The sequence below is a fragment of the Eublepharis macularius genome, chromosome 12 (assembly GCF_028583425.1).
Source record: "Eublepharis macularius isolate TG4126 chromosome 12, MPM_Emac_v1.0, whole genome shotgun sequence".
NCBI lineage: Eukaryota > Metazoa > Chordata > Lepidosauria > Squamata > Eublepharidae > Eublepharis > Eublepharis macularius.
Genome location: NC_072801.1, coordinates 18,865,558 through 18,885,679, shown reverse-complemented (window position 1 = coordinate 18,885,679; position 20,122 = coordinate 18,865,558). Strand labels below are relative to the sequence as shown.

Here is a 20,122-nt window from a genome sequence, read left to right as displayed (position 1 = left end):
CAGCGGTCCATAAATGTGCTTTCTCTGTGGTAGCCCCTGCCTTATGGAACGGTCTGTATAGCGTACACTGCCTGGACTGGCTTGTGCTAGCCTGGTTGTCCCCGCTACTCTTCCACTGTGAGGTACTTTCCCCCTCCAAAACTGATGAGGTTGTTTGCTGGGGCTAGGAAGCTTTTGGTAGCACGCGTTGGGCATAACTTAGAATTCCTGTTACAGAACATCTATATAGTTGGTTTATTACCCAGCTTCTATTACTTAAGTAGAGGAAAAGCAGAGGCCCACACCTCCTTTAAAGTGAAATGGCAGCAGTGACTTAGACAAGTTCAAAAGATAACAGCAGTTATATTCAACAGGCAGGGTTGGTGAGAAGACAGGCAAGAGTATTGTGTGCAGTTCTGGGGGCCTCATTTCAAAAAAGGCAAGAAAAGCTGAGGTAAATTTTGGTTTGTTGATCAGAACACTTCACTTGCTTGAGGCACAATAGTCTTCTTCAAGCTTAGTTTCAAATATTTACGGATCTTAGATGTGAGAGTTGGTGTTTTCAGACTTACGTTTCTTATAGCAAAGTTCCTTCATTGACTTAACTTCACAGCTTAGGTGTACAGGCTTTTAAACAGCACACTTTTCCTTCTACTGCAGACCCAGGGTACTCCACAGACAGGAGCGGCGCCAGGGTTTTTGGTGCCTGCAGCCAGCCGGTGGGCCGTGTGCACACGCACACACACACCAGCCTGCGTGATGACATCACATGTGCTCTCCTGCTCGGTTGCCCTGCGCCACCCCAGACGCCTGCCCGGGGCTGCTGCGCCTGGCCGGGGGCATGTGGTGGCAACGGCGGCAGCGCAGGGTGGGAGGGCTGGGAGGCTGCAGCTCTGTGGCCTGCGCTCCTGCCCCCCAGCACCTTCTCCGGCACCCCCTTCGGCGCCCCGCACCCTGAGGCAACCGCTTACCTGGCCTCAATGGGCGCACCGGCCCTGTCCACAGAATCCAAACCCTCTTTCCAGACACTGGGCAGGAATTATTCTTCCACTAAAGGCATAACTCTGTTCTATTGGCTGAAGGGGAGCCTTACTACTTCCTCCACCAACCACACACTCCCAGTTCTAGCTTGTCTGAGTAATAGAAGTGCTGGCTTCCCCACTTTAGTTCATCAACTAAAAGCTTTTCATAAACTTTAAGCTGTCCCAGTAAGGGCAAATCTCCCCCTCCTTTTCCTCACACAGAGGAATCTCTGTCAGATTCCAAGTTTAGACTCTCCCCTGACACTCCTGTCAGCTCCAATTTGTTACCACTGGCCAATCACAGAGAGGAAGGAGCAGCATGCCACCTCACCCTCCCTTCAGGCAGTTATTTTAACTCTTGACCTGCCTCTCTGGATGCAGCATTTGGTAGCCCTTGCATTTAATGCCCATTTTGTCACAGCCTGCCTGAGTAGGCCAAGAAAGCTCCCACTCTCCTGGCTTTCCACACATTATGCAACACTGAATTATTCTGGAGGGCTTTCTATTCAGATTATAGGGCTATGTCATAAGATGCCTGGTAGGGACAGGGCCTCTAGACTGTGCTACTGGATACTGTCCTAGCTGTTGATTATATTGTATTTCTCTTGCACTTGGGTTTCAGTGAGAAAGGTGGACCATAGTAAACAAACTTTAAAACAAATTGATTTTCCAGTGCTTCTCATCCCTTTTGGTTCAACTTGGAAATCCCCATTTTGACTGTGAATCAAACCTGGACGCACATTCTGTTTCCCTACATTGAATTTGCCTGCTAATTTTAGGCGGGTTCCCTCCCATACAAACAGCATTTTAAAAACCAAAGCAAACAGGGGGACATCATTATCTGAAGAAGTGAGCTGTGACTCATGAAAGCTCATACCCTGCCACAAATTTTGTTAGTCTAATAGGCGCTATGGGACTCTTGCTCTTTTCTACTGCTAGGGAAATACCAGCAAAACAAAAAGTCTTCAGATGACAACATATTAAGACAAATGGCCCATGCAGACATTCCTGTTTTCAGCACATGACAATTCTTGTCTACACGCTAGACAGCCCCTTAGAAAGTGTTACCCCCCCAAGACACACCATAATACAAAGCTGCAAAATGAACTTATGATACGACCTTACAGGTCCTACCAAGTGACAGGCTTACTGGATTGCAGGAGTGTTGTTGACGTAGTTTATTTGAACTTCACTGAAGCTTTTGACAAGGTTCCTCGTGATGTTCTGATGGGTAAACTGGAGGACTGTGGACCGGACTCTAGGATGGTTAGATGGATAGGGAATTGGCCGGATAATCGCATCCAAAGAGTAGCCGTCAGTGGCATCACGTCTGATTGGAAGGACATGTCCAGTGGAGTGCCACAGGGCTCGGCTCTGGGGCCAGTGCTTTTCAATATTTTTATAAATCATCTGGATGAGGGTGTAAAGGGATTCCTCATTAAATCTGCAGATGACAGCAAAGTGGGAGGAATAGCAAACAGCTTTGAAGATAGAAACAGAATTCGAACAGATCCGAACACACTGGGAAAATGGGCAGATTTGAATAAGATGCAATTTAACATGGATAAGTGCTGCGTTTCCACCTGAGTAACAGAAATGCAAAGCATGTGTAGTAGATGAGGGATATGCTTCTGGGTAACTCTGTGTGTGAACAAGATCTTGGGATACAGGTGGATGGGAAGCTAAATATGAGCAGTTGGTGTGATGCAGCAGCAAAAAAGGTGAATGTAATCTTGGGGTGTATCACCAACGGCATAACATCCAAATCACAGGATGTCATTGTCCCACTATATACTGCACTGGTCAGTCCCCACCTGGAGTATCATCTGCAGTTCCGGGGGCCTCATTTCAAAAAGGATGTGGACAAATTGGAACGGGTGCAGAGGAAAGCAACCGCGATGATCAGAGGCCTGGAGACCAAGCCCTATGAGGAAAGATTGAGGGATCTGGGAATGTTCAGTTCGGAGAAGGGGAGGGGAGACAGGATTGCTCTCTTTTAAGTATTTAAAAGGCTGTCACTTAGAGGAGGGAAGGGAGCTGTTCCTGTTGGCATCAGAGGATAAGACTCAAAACAATGGGTTTAAACTACAGGAGGGAAGGTATCAGCTGGCCATTAGGAAAAACGTCTTCATGTTAAGAGTAATCCGGCAGAGGAATTGGCTGCCTAGAGAGGTGGTAGTTTCCCCCTCATCAGCAGTCTTCAAAGAGCGGCTGGATGAATATTTGTCAGGAATGCTTTAGGCTGTTCCTGCACTGAGCAGGGGGTTGGACTACATGGTCTGTAAGGCCCCTTCCAAGTCTGTGATTCTGTGATTCTAGGCCAATGGTCTATATAGCTTAGCACCATCTACTCTGACTGATAAGTGCTCTCCAGGGTCTCATAAGAGACGGGCCTTTCCCAACAGCAGAGCTTTGCACCTGGGATCTTCTGCCTACAAAACATGTACTTTGCTACTGCAGCACAATCCCTTTGAAAGCACCGCCCCTTCCCAAAGCAACAATATCCACGTGAACTACTGACACTCTCGCAATAACTCAGATCCTGATGCCGCCTGAAAGTGAGATTGAATTATTGTTATGTGACTTGCTTTTATGTTTTTTTGTTTTTAAATTTGTATTTACTGATGTTATTGTTAGCTGCCCTGAGTCCATTTGCGGGAAGAGTGGGGTATAAACCAAATAAAATAAAATAAGCAAATAAAATACTGTCTTTTCTGGCTGGCAATAGCTCTCCAGGGTGCCAGGGCGAAATAAAGGTCTTTCCCACCTTCTGCTGCCAAAGAGCCTTTAATTGGAGAGACCAGAGTTTGAACCTGGGACCTCCTGCCAGCAAATTATCAGACCTACCACCAGGGCTTTTTTTCTGGGAAAAGAGGTTGTGGAACTCAGTGGGTTGCCCTCAGCGAAAATGGTCACATGGCTGATGGCCCCGCCCCCTGATCTCCAGACAGAGGGGAGTTGAGATTGCCCTCCGCACCACTCCGGCAGTGCAGAGGGCAATCTAAACTCCCCTCTGTCTGGAGATCAGAGGGGTGGGGCCACCAGCCATGTGACCATTTTCAAGAGGTTCCGGAACTCCATTCCACCGCGTTCCAGCTGAAAAAAAGCCCTGCCTACCACTAAACCACAGTGCACGATGTACGAAGGCGTGTCAAACGGAAAAAAATCGTTTCGCTCAGCAACGTTTCCTCTGACAGGCAGCAGCTCACAAGGATCGCCGGCAGAGAAAGTTCTTCCCCGACACTTGAGCTTTGAATCTGGGACTGAGCCACAGAGCCATGCCCCTGCTCAAACGACAAGAGACGTGTGAACATACTGTGCCATCTCATCGCAGTTCAGAGACCAAAGCCCAGTTTTCCAGTAGCTGGGCCAGCTCTCTGTGCAGCATTGACATTTGGAGACACAAGTCAGACTGAAGCAAGAACCGCTTGTACTCTTCCAGGAAGCGCGACTTCATTTGCTTTATGGAGTCTGTTCATGCACTATACCAAGCTAGATTCCTTGAGCTGCATTCTCTCACTTCGATGCTTCCCACTGTATAGCTAATTGGACTCTGTAAACAGTTTGTTATTCTATGTTACATTGAAAAATCAATAACTAGAGGATTTTTTTTTGAAAGCACAAATCTGTTCTTGGTTTACAGTCTGAACAGAATCCTTTTAAGTGTAGCTTGTTAGCAGCTGCTTGGTAGATGTTCTGAGCTTAAAGGGAAGGAACTTTACTTATGGCTTCACCTGGGGAAGAATCTGTTTATCCCGGTTCCCGATTTAACTTCCCCCTTCTCCGCACAGACAGTGATCCCTGAAATACTACTGCTGGAGTTCAGGGGACCCCAGGAACAGCACAGGCCGTGATGTGGTGGTCTGAAATGGGTGGGAATCAGCAGACATCAGCCCCTCTGCCTCATCCTTGTGCCAAAGCAGAACGAGTGCTGGATAGTAACAATGGCCCCTCGCTCTAGGTCAGCACTGATCTGATAGGATTACAGCACTGTTTTGATTTCCCTTCCAAAGGTCAGGAGAAGCCACTGATCAGTTAGGGTAGTGGTTGGAGGGGATGGATTTAGTGCAAAGGCACTGCATAATCTTCTTCCAGAGCCCTTGCTTAACCAGGCGCCTCTTAACACAACCAACAAATCTTTTCCATCCACAGAGGGAATGTATGCATTATTTAAGAACACTGTTCGATGCAGCCACAGCCTAAACGGATGGGCTCCCGTGTCACTTGTCTCATTAGGCTTCTCTTTCTTGGATTTACAGTCCACCGAAGGCTGGAGATTGATGACATATTCCCAACATCTCAGATCGAGAGCTGTAGGGAAGAGGGCTTGCAATAACTCCGGCAGCCACGAATTTCAAAATTTCTTGGTGAACGCCTCAAATTCACAGAGAAGTAAAACTTGTTTTGTTGTGCAGCCTTGCATGGATCCTGCACACATGCTAGTTGCCTGTAGGCCCCAAGCATAAGGGAAGAGGGGAAACAACTTTTCATAAATAAAAGAAATGTGGTTTCTTTGACTGTTCCTGAAATGGGATGGGATTAGATCAGATGTCTGTATGGAAGGGAGATTATGAGGTTTTACCAAGCCCAGGGAAATTATTCTTTGGTCCTGGGTGCCAGCGCCCCTTTAGTAGGGCAACAAACGGCCAAACACAAAAAGAGATCCCTCCATAAGTAAACCCCCATTTTACAGAGAGAGCACTGAGGCAACAGCTTTTTCCAGACTGTCAAAAAACTGGATCTTTAACAAGAATTGAGGTTAGAGTGTTGACCAAGAACTGGGAGATCAGAGTTAAAATTCTTCACTCTGCCACGAAACTTGATGGGGTGACCTTACACCAGCCACTGTCTCTCAATAGAGTCTACCTTACAGGGTTGTCAGGATAAAACGGGGAAGGGAGACCCACATACACTGCTCTGAGATCCTTGAAAGGAGGACAGGATAAGACTATAATAAGCATATCTGTACAGTATTATCAACAGGAAATGTGTTGACTATTTAATGCCGGTTTACTGATACACAATAAATATTGATTTTAAAGGGAGATAATCAGTCCCGAGGGGGAAAAGTGGATTCAAGTAAGTGTCACAGGGTTCAATAAGCACAAGAGAGAAGCAAAATCAAAATGGGGATTTGGGAGGTTGAAACCGCAGGGATGAGAAATTCGAAACCAGCCTCGCTTATCATTGACCCCAGAGGAAAGTTGGAAGGGAGAGAAGGAAGATCAGGGGAATTAGCTCTTGAGGGCTTCCTATTCAGCCCCGCCACAAGAGGAGCGCGCAGCTTCTCAAGATTAAAAACAAAACAAAACAAAGAATAAATTTCAACAAGTACGTGAAAGATGGTCCAAGAGGGAAGCAGCCGTGCCATTCACCACCGCTGCTCTCACAAGTGCTATCCAACAGGAGCTTGTAAGCTCTTCAAATCTGCCCAAGGTGAATGAAAAATCGTCAAGGCAGCACTAGCGGGGGGGGGGGGGAGCGGAAGGAAGAAAAGAGGATTATATTTTGGCCAGCAACTTAATATTGTCACATTTTCTCAGCGATTTCTCTGCCACAGAAGCATCAGCCCCAGGAGAGACATCTGGCTTTCCTGTCACATGAACTTCTTATTTTAATTCCCTCTCATAGAGTGCCACTGGTGCCTTTAATAGCTATGGAAGTGGCAAAAATTCAACCGCTGTCGTTTTTCCCAGAATGCAGCAGCAACAGCAAACACTTTCCCTCCTCATTTTCAACCTGTTGAACAGATGAGAGCCTTTCGAGGAAAAAAAAATCTGGCAACCCGCCCAATGGCTAATTATTTGTTTTAAATGAACCACAGTCTATGAAAGTCCTCCAAGGATTAGGGCTGAGCCACTGAGCCCATGGCTCTGAAACTCTTGGGGTGACCTCGGACGAGTCAAGCTACACTCTCAGCTCAGGGTTGTTGTGAGGATAATACAGGAGGAAGGGAGTACAATATCCTGAGGTTCTTGGAGGAAGGGAAAGATAAAGGCGAGCTGGACAAATCAGGAGTTTTGGCTGCTCCGACCTTTCAGTTTAAACCCCTGGGCCTCTCCAGTTCCCTGATCCGTGATGCAGGCAAGAGACCCTGATCAGAGCTGCATGAGATCTCCCCACCCACAACCTGACAATCCTGAATTATTTGCCTGCTTTGAGCGTGCATACTGAAAGAAGAGCTCTGTGTAAATCAAAAGCTGGCACGAGTCATCTGGAAGCAACAGACATAGCCTCCTGCACTTCGCATTTCATATGCCACAGATCTTTTGCAGCTAGGGCTAGTAAGGCAACAAGCGACATTAAAAGCTTGTGAATAAAATAAGCCTGTTCTCAGCGGAAGAGTCCAAAGTCCCCAAATGTGCCTGCAGACATACAAATCTCTCTGAGCTGCAACTGAATTGACTTGTACACCAATATGCACCTTCAACTCACACAGCAGTCTTTCCAACACAGTCTCTGCCCCTCCCTGTTCCCTTTTTACTATTCAACAGATTGTATATGCACACAGCTAAACAAGATAGCAATTTATTTCAGAACAAAAGAAAAATAAGGGTATCTTTGCAACATCCTTGCAAGCTAGAAGCCATAGCAATATTGCTTTCCTTTTCATTAGGAGCCATCTACCCTACAAGATATTTTCATGTAGGTGGCCATGCTGATGATCTGCACATTTGCGTCCAGTAGCACCTTAAGGATCAACAAGGTACAGTTTTTCCAGGGTTAATCCTCTCTTCCTCAGATTAATAAAGGTATCGTTTCCTACTTGTATCTGACAAAGGGAACTCCGACTCTCAAAAGCTTATTCCCTGGAAATCTCGTTGATCTTTAAGGTCCTACTGGACTCGAATCTTGTTCTGCCTGTCAAGGTATAGCTGTGTACAGAAATGTTAGCACTATGATTTTTTTTGCATGCCATGCATACACACACACACGTGTCTAAAGGCTTATGCAAACACTCCAATAGGAAAAACACCCTAGACATGTGGGGAAATTTCAACGATTCGACAACTGGTGCATTCCAAAATAATTAAGTCTCGAAAGAGGACTACTAATAATAGACAATCCCATTAAAGTGTGTTCCTTTGTTGCCATTTTCTAACTAGCTCCCCTGCTGATAGTTCACTTTCCTTAGGGAGGAGGATTCTACGGAAGTCAGTGGCACACCAACCCAGCAGAGAAAAGCAACGCCTCCTGTAGCCGCATTACTTTAGTTCTCTCCTGTCCCCTCAGCTCTGAAAGCTTTGCTCTGGTGCCAAACAGCTCCGGAGTAGAAGAGCCAGGACAGAAAGGGAGACAGATAGAAAGCGGTGGGGTGGGGGGGAGCAAGAGCTACAGGCTGTTATGCTGGAAAGCCAGCCTGGGCTAAATCCAGTGGCAAAGGGCTTGCGCGTGAACAAACATGCACAGAATCGTCCTGTTTCGAAGGAGAGAGATGCCGACAGCTGAAGAGACGTTCAACAGGAAACCAGAGGCTCTGGTGGCCAAATGCAAGTTGGAAGACAGATTAATGACGGGTGGGCAACTGCTCATCGGCACTAATGGAAGACAGCACTGAAAAATAAGTGTTCCGCGTTAAATTAACATACATCATGATTTGTACAGATCATTGCACCAAAAACATGTCATAGGAGACCTTGCCTCTCCCCAGCTCAAATCAGCCCTGCATGACAGCCAGGGTATGACAGGAGCCGGGATTCAATCCCCGCACACATTTTCAGTCTTAACGGTTCAACGCACAACAAAGGGAAATGGCACCAAACACAGAGGCACGGCAGGCTATTAAGAAGGGCACAGAAGATTCGCCGGGCCACAAGATTTTGACGATCCCAATCAGTTTGGGCCTTCTTAAAGTGCCTGTTCCTTCAAGCCGGCAGGAATTCTTTCCTGTCCAAAGCGGTGAGGCTAAGCTAAATATTTCCAGAATAAGAAATATCCCCTTGAAGGATGATAGATGGAACATCCCCATGGTCTAATAAATGTCTAATATAAGAAGTCATCTTATACAAAGTTGGTCCATCCAGTTCAGTATTACCCTCTCCGGCCAGCATTGGTTGTACGGGGTCTCGAGGACGTCCCCAACACCTGCTACCCAGGATCTTTTAACTGGAAATGGTTGGGATTGAATAGTTCGGCTGCAGCATATAAAGCATACACTTGACCCCGAGCCCATTTCCAACAGCTTATGCTGGAAAGCATATGAAGTAATAAGAATACAGACTTTGATCATGCATGGAATGCATTTCCTTCCCCACTGAATAACTTCGACCCGTCAGCCCACAGCTGGGATTTCAAGCAGCTTCCAGAACATAGACCTCGCTGAGCAAATCTTACAAATTAAGCCAGGAAGGCCGTCTGATTGTAATGCAAGCAGGAACCAGAACCAGGCTATTACATTTCTTCAGCGTCTAGCATTCTCCTCTCTTGGTTTGTACTATCCTTTCCCCCAGAACACTGCCAGGGAGAAGCAAGACTACAAGGGGCATGGCCAGCAAAGTGGAAAATCCAGCTGCACTGCTGGTCTCTACACCACGCAGCAAGAGACGCAAGCACCAACTTTGCACAAGAGAGGAACATTTCCCCAAAAGCACCGAGGCAAAGGGAAGAGCAATCTGATTAGTACAGGGAACCCCAACGTGGTGTCCGAAAGTGCCACCGTGGCACCTGACAATGCCTTCTCCAGTGTCCGTCAAGTGTTTTGAAAAAATGGGCAGAGCCAGGTGGGCTTTTGCCCAGCAAGGCTTCTGAATGGTCTTTGGTGATCCGACTGACTTTGACCATTTTTTAAAAAATCGCTTCAGCAGCAGCTGCTGCCGCCACACCAGAAGAATCTTCAGTGCATAAATGCTGCGAGTAAGCAAGAAAAATACTTTTAATCAATACGTTCCTTTAGAAGCATCCTGTTAAGTAAAGCTTCTTTTTGAAATGTTGAAGAGCTACTATTAGGATTATGAATAACCTTGGCATTTTGTGGTTGGTCCTGCATTAGCCATTTTGTGGTCGCGTCCACCGCCCTGTGACAGAATTTTGAAGGAGCCCACAGGCTCAAAAAGATTGGGGACCCTTGGATTAGAGCACAATCCGGGACTGACCTGGAGACTCACTCCTCAAATCCCAAACATGCATCAACAGACAGTGTTTGCTCAGAGCTAAGGAAAATGTTCTCCGTTTGTAACCAGAGACATCCTATCGCTGTGCATATTCCAAAACATGACTTTTTAAGTTGGATCGGTTCAGCGCTTTTGCTCAACTGAAGCACCCTCTTTTCCAGTGCTCCTAGGACACCAGTTTCCAAATCTATAACCACCATTTAAAAAGGGAAGTGTGTGTGCGGGGGGGGGGGGATCTTTAGATTTGTGGTTCATCTCTCTGGAGATCTTGTCGACCCACAATTCCCAGTATTGCAAGAAGAGACATAACACCACCTTCGCGCACAGCAAGCAGAACAGCATCAAAAAGCAAAACCAACTAAACACAGAGGAGATAACAGACAGAGAACCAGATGTACCTTCTACAGAAACCTCTCTGTTAAGTAATAAACCCTGACTTGAGTAATAAACCCTTCCTACTTCAGTTTTTAAAAAGAGAATAAACCGTCTTGCAACATCTCCAGAGTGCCTTTTAAAGCAGACAATCTCTGCCCATCACCTGCCTGACACATCACCACAACAACCGGAGAAAAAAGCTAAACGCGCACTCAAGCAAGGCATGATTTCACAAACTCCCCTGGAACACTGGACAGCCGGAAGAGCCCCTGCAAAGGGCCGAAATCACACCCAGCACCCGAGTTGATGCAAAAGGTTTGCATGGTTCTCAAATCAGAAAGGCGCCTTCTTACCCACTTTAAGGGAAAGAGACGGGTAGCCACATTGGGCTTGTCTTTTTTCTCTGGGCTTAAAGCTCTTGGGGGGGGGTGCTATTTTCAAGCAGGGAAATGAAAATGCCTCCAAGCGGTGCCGCCCTGGTCTTGCTTCTGAGGACCGGAGGCCAGGTCCAGAGTTACCCTCTTGGAACTCCCATTTCACCGTTGGGCCCAAAGTGTCTATCTTTTCTTGGCGATTCTTTACAACAGATATAAGATGAAACTTCAAAACAACACAGAGCTCTATCTGTGCACTTTAAAAAAAACTTTAAAAGCCACCGCTTCCCTTCGCTCTCGAACCCCACAGCCCACCCCCCTCTGCCAGCCCAAGCCCCTCCGGCTGGTGCTGCTGGCCCTCTTCGCAACACCAGCGACCTGCTCACAAGCAAGCCTTCGGCGACCTCCTTCGCGCCCGGGCAAATTCCTCCGCTTTCGCCACGATGAGATCAAGCCTCCGTTCCACCGGGCGGGGAGTTCCGAGGAAGCCCGGCCGAGGCGAGGCCGACACGCGCGCCCTGGACTCGGAGGGGGGACTTACTTGCGAGTAAACATGCACAGGATCGGGCTGCTCCGGGGAGCCGTGGAAGACCCCTTCGGGTTCCTGGCCGCCGGGCTGGGCAGCAACGCCTCCCCGGGCGCTCCCATTCAAATGCAGGCGAGCGCCGAGCGCAGCCAGGCTTACGCCGAGGAGGCAGGCGCGATCCTCGGAGGGAGCCGGCGGCGCCAGCCTCTGCCTGCCTCCCCACAAGCGAGCCGCGGCCGGCCCCTGCCAGCCAGCCCGGAGCGCCGCTTCGCCCCGCCGCCGCCGCTTCGCCCCCAGCCCCTCGGCGAGCCTCCCCGGCCTTACCATCTGCCGGCCGGCCGCCGGCGCCGGTCCTCTGCGGGGCGGGCGCGCCCGGGGGCCGTGGCGGCTGCTGCCCAGGTCGCGCTTCTCGCGGCCCCCGCCGCCCGCCCGCGGCTGCTCCTCGCCGGAGTCGAGGCTGCTGAAATTCCACACCACCAGCGTCTGCACCAGCAGCACGCTGAGCGCCAGCAGCAGCGCCGAGTGCGAGCGCCGGGCCAGCCTGCGAGCGCACGGGGCCGGCGCCGCCGCCGCTGCCGCCACCATCTTCGCCCGCTCCGGCCGCCCGCCCGCTCCGCCGCTCGCCAGCCCAGCCGCCGCCGCCGCCGCTGCCGCCCGGAGTTTTTCAGACGGGCGAGACGTCAGCAGGAGGAGGCGGGCGGCCGAGCAGGAGGCGGAGGCCAGCCAGGCGCGGCGCGGCGTGGAGGGCGGGCGGAGGCGGCCTGGCGGCGGCGGCGACCCCCACTCCCGGCGCGCCGAGGGGCGGGGCGGGGCGGGGCGTCCGCGGGCAGGGCAGGGCAGGGCAGGGCGGCCCGGCCGCGAGGCGTGGCGCCGGCTCCTGGCCGGGGTCTGCGCGAACGGGGAGCCGCTGCCCACCCTGGCGGAGTCCCGCAGTGCCCGCGCCCTCGGGGACCCCGCGCGGCCGCCTTTCGAGGAGACGCGCCCAGGCAGCGCCCGCTTCGGACTGCAGCCGCGGGATCTCGGCCGGAGCGGCCGAGGCGCTTGTGGTTCCACCCCCCCCCTCCCTGCACCTGCCGGGGGCTGAAGATGCCGCGGGAGAATTGGGCGGCCCCTTCGTTCCGGTCAGGCGGACGCGCGCTTGGGTCGAAACCAGCGGCCTGGCGAGATCCGCGCCCACAGCCCGAGCGGGGAAGAGCCGCCGGTGGAGAGCAGCCCGGGCGCGGGGCTTCAGCTCCCATTTCCAAACACAAGGGCTGGACACGCGAATCGGACCGGCGGCGCCTCAGGTTCAGGCCTGGCAGCAGCTCTCCCCGTCTCAAGCGGAGGCTTTTCACACCGCCTGTCGCCTGGACCTTTTAACGGAGGGTGCCGGGGATTGAACGTGAGACCTTCTGCATGCCAAGCAAACGCTCCTCCACTGAGCCATGGCAATCCGGGAGACCCAGGTTTTGGATCCCCGGTCTGCCGTGGAAGCTCGCTGGGTGACCTTGGGCTAGCGACAAACTGTCAGCCCAACCTACCTCACAGGGCTGTTGTGAGGATGAAATGGAGGAGAGGGGAACGAGATAAGCTGTTCTGGGTCCCCATTGGAGAGAAAATAAGGGTATGAGTGAGGTAAATTAATACATAAATTTATTTGCAGGGGAACTAATGCATCTCTTCTCTAGCAGCCATGCTCATAAATCTGGGCACATGAGCACTAAGGCTTCCTGCAGTGTACAGCCTGGTATTTCATGTACTGCTATCGCTAAGGGATGTACAGTTAATAACATGCTATAGATAGCATGCTATATCCATCTCCTATCTAACAACTAATTTAAGTAAGTGTGTGTGCATGTGTGTATAAAAAAAGCATACTGCACATTACTGGGAAAAGCGAATGCTATTGGCTCTCTTCCGGCATAGACTGGCTTATCTCTAGCAGTCTATTACACAGCTGAGAATCTGCCCCAATAACTTCATAATTAAGAAGTAGTGTACAAATTAATTGGGATGTTGCTGCTATGTGCGGGTTCCAAATAACAAGAAAGAATAGTAGATAAGGGACATTTTTGCAGTACAAACTAAGAGTACAAGATGATAACGTTTTATTTGGTTGGGTTAAAAAAAGTGTCTCTAAATTGAGACTCTCTAAAGAATCTTAAAAAGGAAAAAGAAAACACAAGCGTGTTTGCTTTGCTAGATTTTCCCAGATGTGCAGAGCTGTGATGATACTTGCAAGAATGCCTTTACTCCAATAATTATTTTTAACATATTGCAAGATTTTCAGGATGACATTCCCAGCAGAAATGGATTATTTTAAAAAAAATTAAAACAAGCGATATCATTTCATTGAATAATCAGTCTGGGAGTTTTTGAGCCAGTGAATTGTAGAGTTGGATCCAGAGAAAATGTATCTTTGATTCATAGAGTGAAGCTGTGTGCTTATTCTTGGCAGAAAAGCTGGGCTGACTCCTGGCTTGTAGATCGTTCTGTACATGCTCTTGCTCCTTCTTTAGCCTGCCTCACTATACACATGTATAGGTTGAGCAGGTATTTCAGAGATGCAGAAGGCCACCACCTGCTCTTCGCAAAGGGTCGCTTTTCATAGACGGTTAAGAGTACAAACCACTGTTTGGTTGGAGGGCAGAGGGAATGGCCTTCACAACAAGAGACAGCCAGCCACACAGATGTTTGGAAGCATACCACCAAAGCTATTATTCATCTGCACATATGGGCATCACAGAAGATACTAATATATGAGAGAAATTCTCTTCCTAATACCTTCAGGCAAATTCTTTTTTTAAAAAAATACTTTTTTATTGAATTTTAGAACTGTAACAATAATCAAACAACAAACCAATATAATACATTGCATTTACAAATATTAACACAGTGCTTCAACTTTAATACATCAACAATGACTGGTGTGAAAAGGGAGGTTGCAGATCTCTTGCTTCTATGTATTCGTAAAATGGGATCCATTTTTCCCAGAAGTTTGATCCCGAAGATTGGTATTCCGTCTGATGTAGATTGTCAGTTACTTTTCCCATTATTAAATGGTTCCAGATGTTTGCAAACCAAAGTTCTGTAGTAGGTGGAGATTGGTCTTTCCATTTGGTTGCTATTGCACTCCTAGCTGCCACCAGGAGAGAGTTGATAAGGTCTCTTTTAACGTTTGGGATTGATGTCTGATCCCACAGTCCCAAGAAGATTACTTTTGGTGACATAGGGACACTGTACCCTGTTATTTCCTTAATAATATTTAGTATTTCTGACCAAAATTGAGATATCAAGGGACATTCCCACCAACAGTGAGCAAAATTACCCTCATTATTGCATTTCTTCCAACAAGAGGGTGATGCTGAAGAGGAAATTAAGATTTTTTTGGGTGTTAGGTACCACCTGTGTATAATTCTTCAGGCAAATTCTAATGTATGTACTGCTAATTTTTTCTTCCTTTCCCAATTATAGAAATGGTCAGATTTCTGCAAGCATCAAGACTATATCTCAAAGGATAATAGAGAAGTCGGGTGAGGGGGAGATCCTATGGCTCAGTGGAAATCCCAGGTTCGATTCCAGAGAGGACCTTTCTTTGCATGAAAACCTGGAGAGCTGCTGCCAGTTGTAGACAGTGTTGAGCTGGCTGGACCCTGAGTCTGTTTTGATAGAAGACTGTCTCATATGTTGAAACTATAAAGGTCTTTCTGTTTGTCTTCTTTGCATTCATTGGGCATTTGTTGGAAATGGTGGAGAGAGAATCAGTGAATGGATGACTATAGGGTCTGACCAAGCCACTGAAGGCAATCCATCCATCCATCCATCCATCCATCCATCCATCCATCCATCCATCCATCAATCAATCAATCAATCAATCAATCAATCAATCAATCAATCAGTTACCTTTATTGGCATTAGAAATACTGAAGGCAGTATGTCCCAGGCTCTGGCTGGGCTGTTCCCTTATCGTGTACTTTCCAAAATCGTAGGTGCCGTGCCATTTTGCATTATCCCCCTAGAATACACTATGTAGCTGGTGAATTTATTTTTTTAAAAAATTATTTTTATTTCAATTATTAACAAAACTGTTTACAATATGAAATACAACATGGGTAAATTGTTAAAAACTGCATAACCGAGAAAGGTAAAACATGGAAAGACAAATTCAAGTTGAATGATCTGATATATTTTGGATTCTCGATTCAGGATTGTTTGGTATATTTTATTGGGAGGATATAGATTTTCTTTAGAAATGTATTCAAAAAAGGGGAACCATTTTTCCACAAAATTTGTTGTTTTGGGGAAATTTTCAGCTTGATAGATTCCATCATTGATTTTTTCAAATAAAAAATGGTCCCATATTTTAGAATACCAACTGGTAATTGTCGGTACAGTGTGTGATTTCCATTTTAGGTGAATTTATCATCATAACCATTCACTGGTGGGAGATGATGTCATGATCTGGAAGCACCGCTGCAAACCTTCCTGGGGGAACTTTGACATACAACATGCCAAGGCATGTTTGTCAGCTGTGATCTGGACTGAAAAATAAAGCAGCTGATCAAAAGCAGGATTCGATCATAACTTGCTCTCCAATCCAGAACACACAGGCAGAGCTTATGCTAAACTATGCTGAAAAACGGATGATGTTTTTTCTGAAGAGCTGGCCTCATCTGATCTTTGATCTTTCATACTATTCCCAACCGGCATGCTATTTAGTCACTGTTCTCCGGTTCTAAAAGTTGTGAAACAGGACGAATTAGACACAACAGCCACTGAAAACATCTCACCTTGTAGGTCCAGCCATCAGAAGGCAGAGCACCTTGGGGGACTTTTTAGTTTAGGGGAAAATCTTCTTAAAGTGACACAATGAAGAAACACCTTGCAACAAAGCATCTGCACCCAAACACAAGCAAACAGCATAGAAGTAGCAATGCATGCACAATCACAAACCACTAGGCAGTTGCGTAATTTCCTTTAAGAAAAAAAGCCGTACAGTAGAGTCAGGTCAAACAGACAAAATACTTTATACAGCATGTAATTAATTATGGAATTTGCCAAAACAAGATGTGGCTCTTGATATAGATGGCTTTAGAATGGGATTAAACAAATTTATGGAGGATAAGGATAGGACTCGCCTCGATGAGTGATTCCGCACATGTTGGATAATGCACTTCCAATCCTTTTTATAGATAATTTGGAACGGATTTTTTTGTGTGCGGAACAAAAAATCCACCTCAAACGACTGATAAAGTGCATTGAAAGTGCATTATCCAACGTGTGCAGAATCAGCCAATGGAATTTCCATGCTCCAAAGTGTATACTTCTGAGTATCAGTTGGGCTGGGGTAGGAGGTAAAAAATGAGATGGCTGTGATACCCTGGGACTCCCTGGAAGCATCTGATAGGCCGGAAACAAGGTGCTGAAGTAAATGGACCTTAGTCGAATCTGGCAGGGTTCTTCTTACTTTGCTGTTCATACTGAAGAGATGTCTGTGGCACCTAGTCTGAATGTAACAGCCTGCAGAGTTCTCCAAGCCTCTTAAGGGGAGACTATGCAATATTACACCATAACACAGGCCGATGATCAGCAAAAGCTGCCTGCAAAGCACCTGCTTTTGAACCAGCAGAGCACTTCCGACATCCTTATTATTCAAGAATGACTTTGACAAAATAACCTCTAGTGATTGGTTTGGAATGCTGTTATTTTTCTGCAGAAAGGGGATTTTCGTACGATGAGCAAATCTCTAAACCGCAAGTACGTGGCGCAATTCCTTTATTGTTACTAGAAGTAGCTAGCCAACTGAGAACCGGACAAGATACAGTTTTGCTTGTGAAATGCCACCCCCAACTTATTAATACCACCACGGACGCTAAAAATCACTGTAGTGCAGCTATAAATTGTATTCTACATGAAAACCGAAGATTGCCCAGAAAAATGAATAGCAGTAACAAAAGGGGGGAAAGTGTGCATAGTAACTTCAGAAAGAACAAAATCCAAACAGAAATGCCACTGCAGAAATGTATATTGTGTGGGAGAGGGTGGGTGATGGGACAAAATACTTTACTACTGAAATCCTTGGCCTCAGTTAAGTTACATATGGTCCAAAGTTGAATTTCATCTTGTTTCAGTTCTTTGCGTATCACTAAGGTCTTACATTTTAGTGAATAATCTTGAAAAGAGTATTTTACTATCTCTTATACTTTAGTCTCCTGTGCCTTTTGAGACCACCACTTCCTCAAGTAGGTGATCACAAGGTCTCTTCCTCAAAATCTAAACTTTGAATCTAAAATTTGACTTGTGAGCCACATGGTATGTGCAAGCAAAATGTTTGCTCCCTACACCCAATGAGGCCTAACTGAGAGGGAGAACAACAAGCAAACAGGAACCAGGGAATGATAGAATCAGATCAAATCAACCTCTGACCTATCCAGCCAGGAACACTTCAGAAGGCCATGGAAACAGATAATGGGCACAAATCAACATATACCATGTGTAACTCTGCTGACTGGTAAACATCCCGATCAGTTACATATTTGATACATCACTTACTCCCCTTCACTATTGACCATGTTGAAATCTAAGCCAGAAAGATGGGCCATGGGCGGAACAGAATATTTCTTAAAATGTTGACGGTTATAAATTTTCCAATTCAGATTAGTTATAAGGATGATATTAAAGATCACGGCATATACTCTTTGGATTTTAATCAAAGTCCACACAGTTTTGCTAAAGTCATAGATTCAAGCCACTTCACATCTATGGTATCAGCTCTTTAATCAAGCCGTCCCATTCTCTGTAACAGTGGCGCACAATCTTTCCTAGTGGCAAGAACTAATGACCATAATCAGATCTGAAGTATCTGGTTTAGTTACTGGTGTCTATCTGCATATAGAGGAATCTTTTACCTGGGGCATTGAAAAAAGCTGGTTTGTTTTGGGTTGCATACCCATGTCTGATACTGCTCTTCCTTAGGAAACGAAGAACTGCTAATGAGGGTTATACATTTGTCTGTACCAGCTCACGTATTAAGTATATTACTTAATATACTTACATATATTAAGTAATATGTAAGAGAAGAGACCTGTTCTCTGGAATAAAGCAGGAGTCTGCCAGGGCACAAAATTTATTCCAGCATAAGCTTTGGTGAATCAGAGCTCACTTTGATGGACTCCAGATTAATTTTGCTGCCACAGACCAAAACAGCTACCCTTCTGGAATTTGCACACTAGAAGACATAGGATAAATATTGTTGTTGCTATAAGTAGGGAGGCATTTTGAAAGCTCTTTGAATCAATTTGAATGTTCCCTTTTGTATCCTCTCTTGTGAGGAATGAAATTGTCAATCTTCATTTTTGCACAAGTTCTTCTTGTACTTTGCACTAATTCATCTGCCCCTTAAAATTAATGTATTTTCATTATTGGGTGAGCATGGCTTAGTGCTAAAGCATCCGCTTGGCATGTAGAAGGTCCCAGGTTCAATCCCCAGCATCTCCGGTTGAAAGGATCAGGTAGCAGGTGATGTGAAAGACCTCTGCTTGAGACCCTGGAGAGCCGTGGCCAGTCTAAGCCGACTTTTGATGGACCGATGGTCTGATTCGGTATACGGCCGCTTCACGTGTTCATTTTGGCATCAATTGTGTCATCATAAGCATAATTTAGTGTAAAAAAATGTCACATACACATTGCTGAAAAAAGAGATGTAAGAGACAAAAAAGAACCATCAATAAAGATGAGGCAAACCTGATAAGATGATGATGATGATAAAGCAAAACAAAAACAAAATTATCTCAGTAGCTAGTATGTCAGTCCAGCTTTTTAATTTCTGTCTTCTAAGGTCAAAATGGAAATGATGCTAAGAGATCCACCAGCTTGTGAAGGGTGCTTGGACCCACCTGAGCTCTAATGCAAATCGGGGCTATACCATGAGAACGGAAGGGGATTAACCCTTCTAACTCTGCATAGTCTCAGACTCCTCTCTCCCATACTGTTATTTGTCCTTTGGGGAAAAAAAATGGATGGGCAAAGATGATAATGATACATTCAATATAGTATAGCATTAGCCTTTTTTAAAAATTGTTTTTTTAATAGTCTGGAATCACCTTTAGTCTTCTTGCAATGGACCTTGCACCAGCCTTTTCACAGCCCTCTTATTTGTTGGTCTATAACAGCACACAATATCAACATATTATCATTCAGCGCACACAGAGCTGACTGTGGCTGTGGTTCCCCCGCTTCCCTCATCTACCTTTCTGATAAACAACCTTGATTTCAAATGCAGGAAGCGACTGCCTTACGCACAGGCCTCGGCCCTTCCTTTCATAAGCAAAAGGAATTCTATTCTACCAAACAGTTTGACATTGTCAGAGGACGCATCAGCCAGTTTTCAGAAGCAGTCCTGAGTAGAGATGGGCACAAACCGAAATATGAACCAAAATTAAGCATGAACCAGGCCGGTTCATGGCTCATGAACCAAGGTTTGTCAGATCCCATTTCTGACAAACTGCCATGAGCTTTTAGGCTGGTTTGTTTGGTTCATTTTTTGGTTTGTCACTGCAGACAGCTTGGTGCCGATCAATTAGTTTCCTAGGCAACAGGGGATGGACTTCCTGCAGACCTTCTGCTGACCCGGAAATGACCTTCTGCTGGCCCGGAAGTGATGATTTTCTGACGTGGATGTGACATTTTCACAACACAAATGAACCATTTGCAAACCAGAGGTAGGTTCGTGAAAGTTCGTGGTTCATGGTTCGTGGA

At 46.6% G+C, this 20,122-nt stretch overlaps 1 protein-coding gene and 1 long non-coding RNA gene across 3 annotated transcripts in view; one reads left to right on the top strand and one right to left on the bottom strand.

The window, feature by feature from the left end:
- The window catches only part of XYLT1 (xylosyltransferase 1), a 224,007-nt gene extending 212,266 nt beyond the window's left edge, over window positions 1-11,741 (bottom strand). The window contains exon 1 of the mRNA XM_054992203.1: window positions 11,711-11,741. Within this exon, the coding sequence (XP_054848178.1) occupies window positions 11,711-11,713 (3 nt within the window). The 5' untranslated portion in view covers window positions 11,714-11,741. The remainder of the gene's footprint in view (window positions 1-11,710) is intronic.
- A 504-nt stretch (window positions 11,742-12,245) lies between these two features.
- Window positions 12,246-15,079, top strand: LOC129340504 (uncharacterized). Of its 2 annotated transcripts, none has more exons than XR_008598021.1 (2): window positions 12,246-12,767; window positions 14,840-15,079. It is a non-coding gene; the product is annotated as an uncharacterized LOC129340504 (long non-coding RNA). The 2 variants fall into 2 exon arrangements; XR_008598022.1 differs by having other exon boundaries at window positions 12,246-13,000.
- The last annotated feature ends 5,043 nt before the right edge of the window (window positions 15,080-20,122 follow it).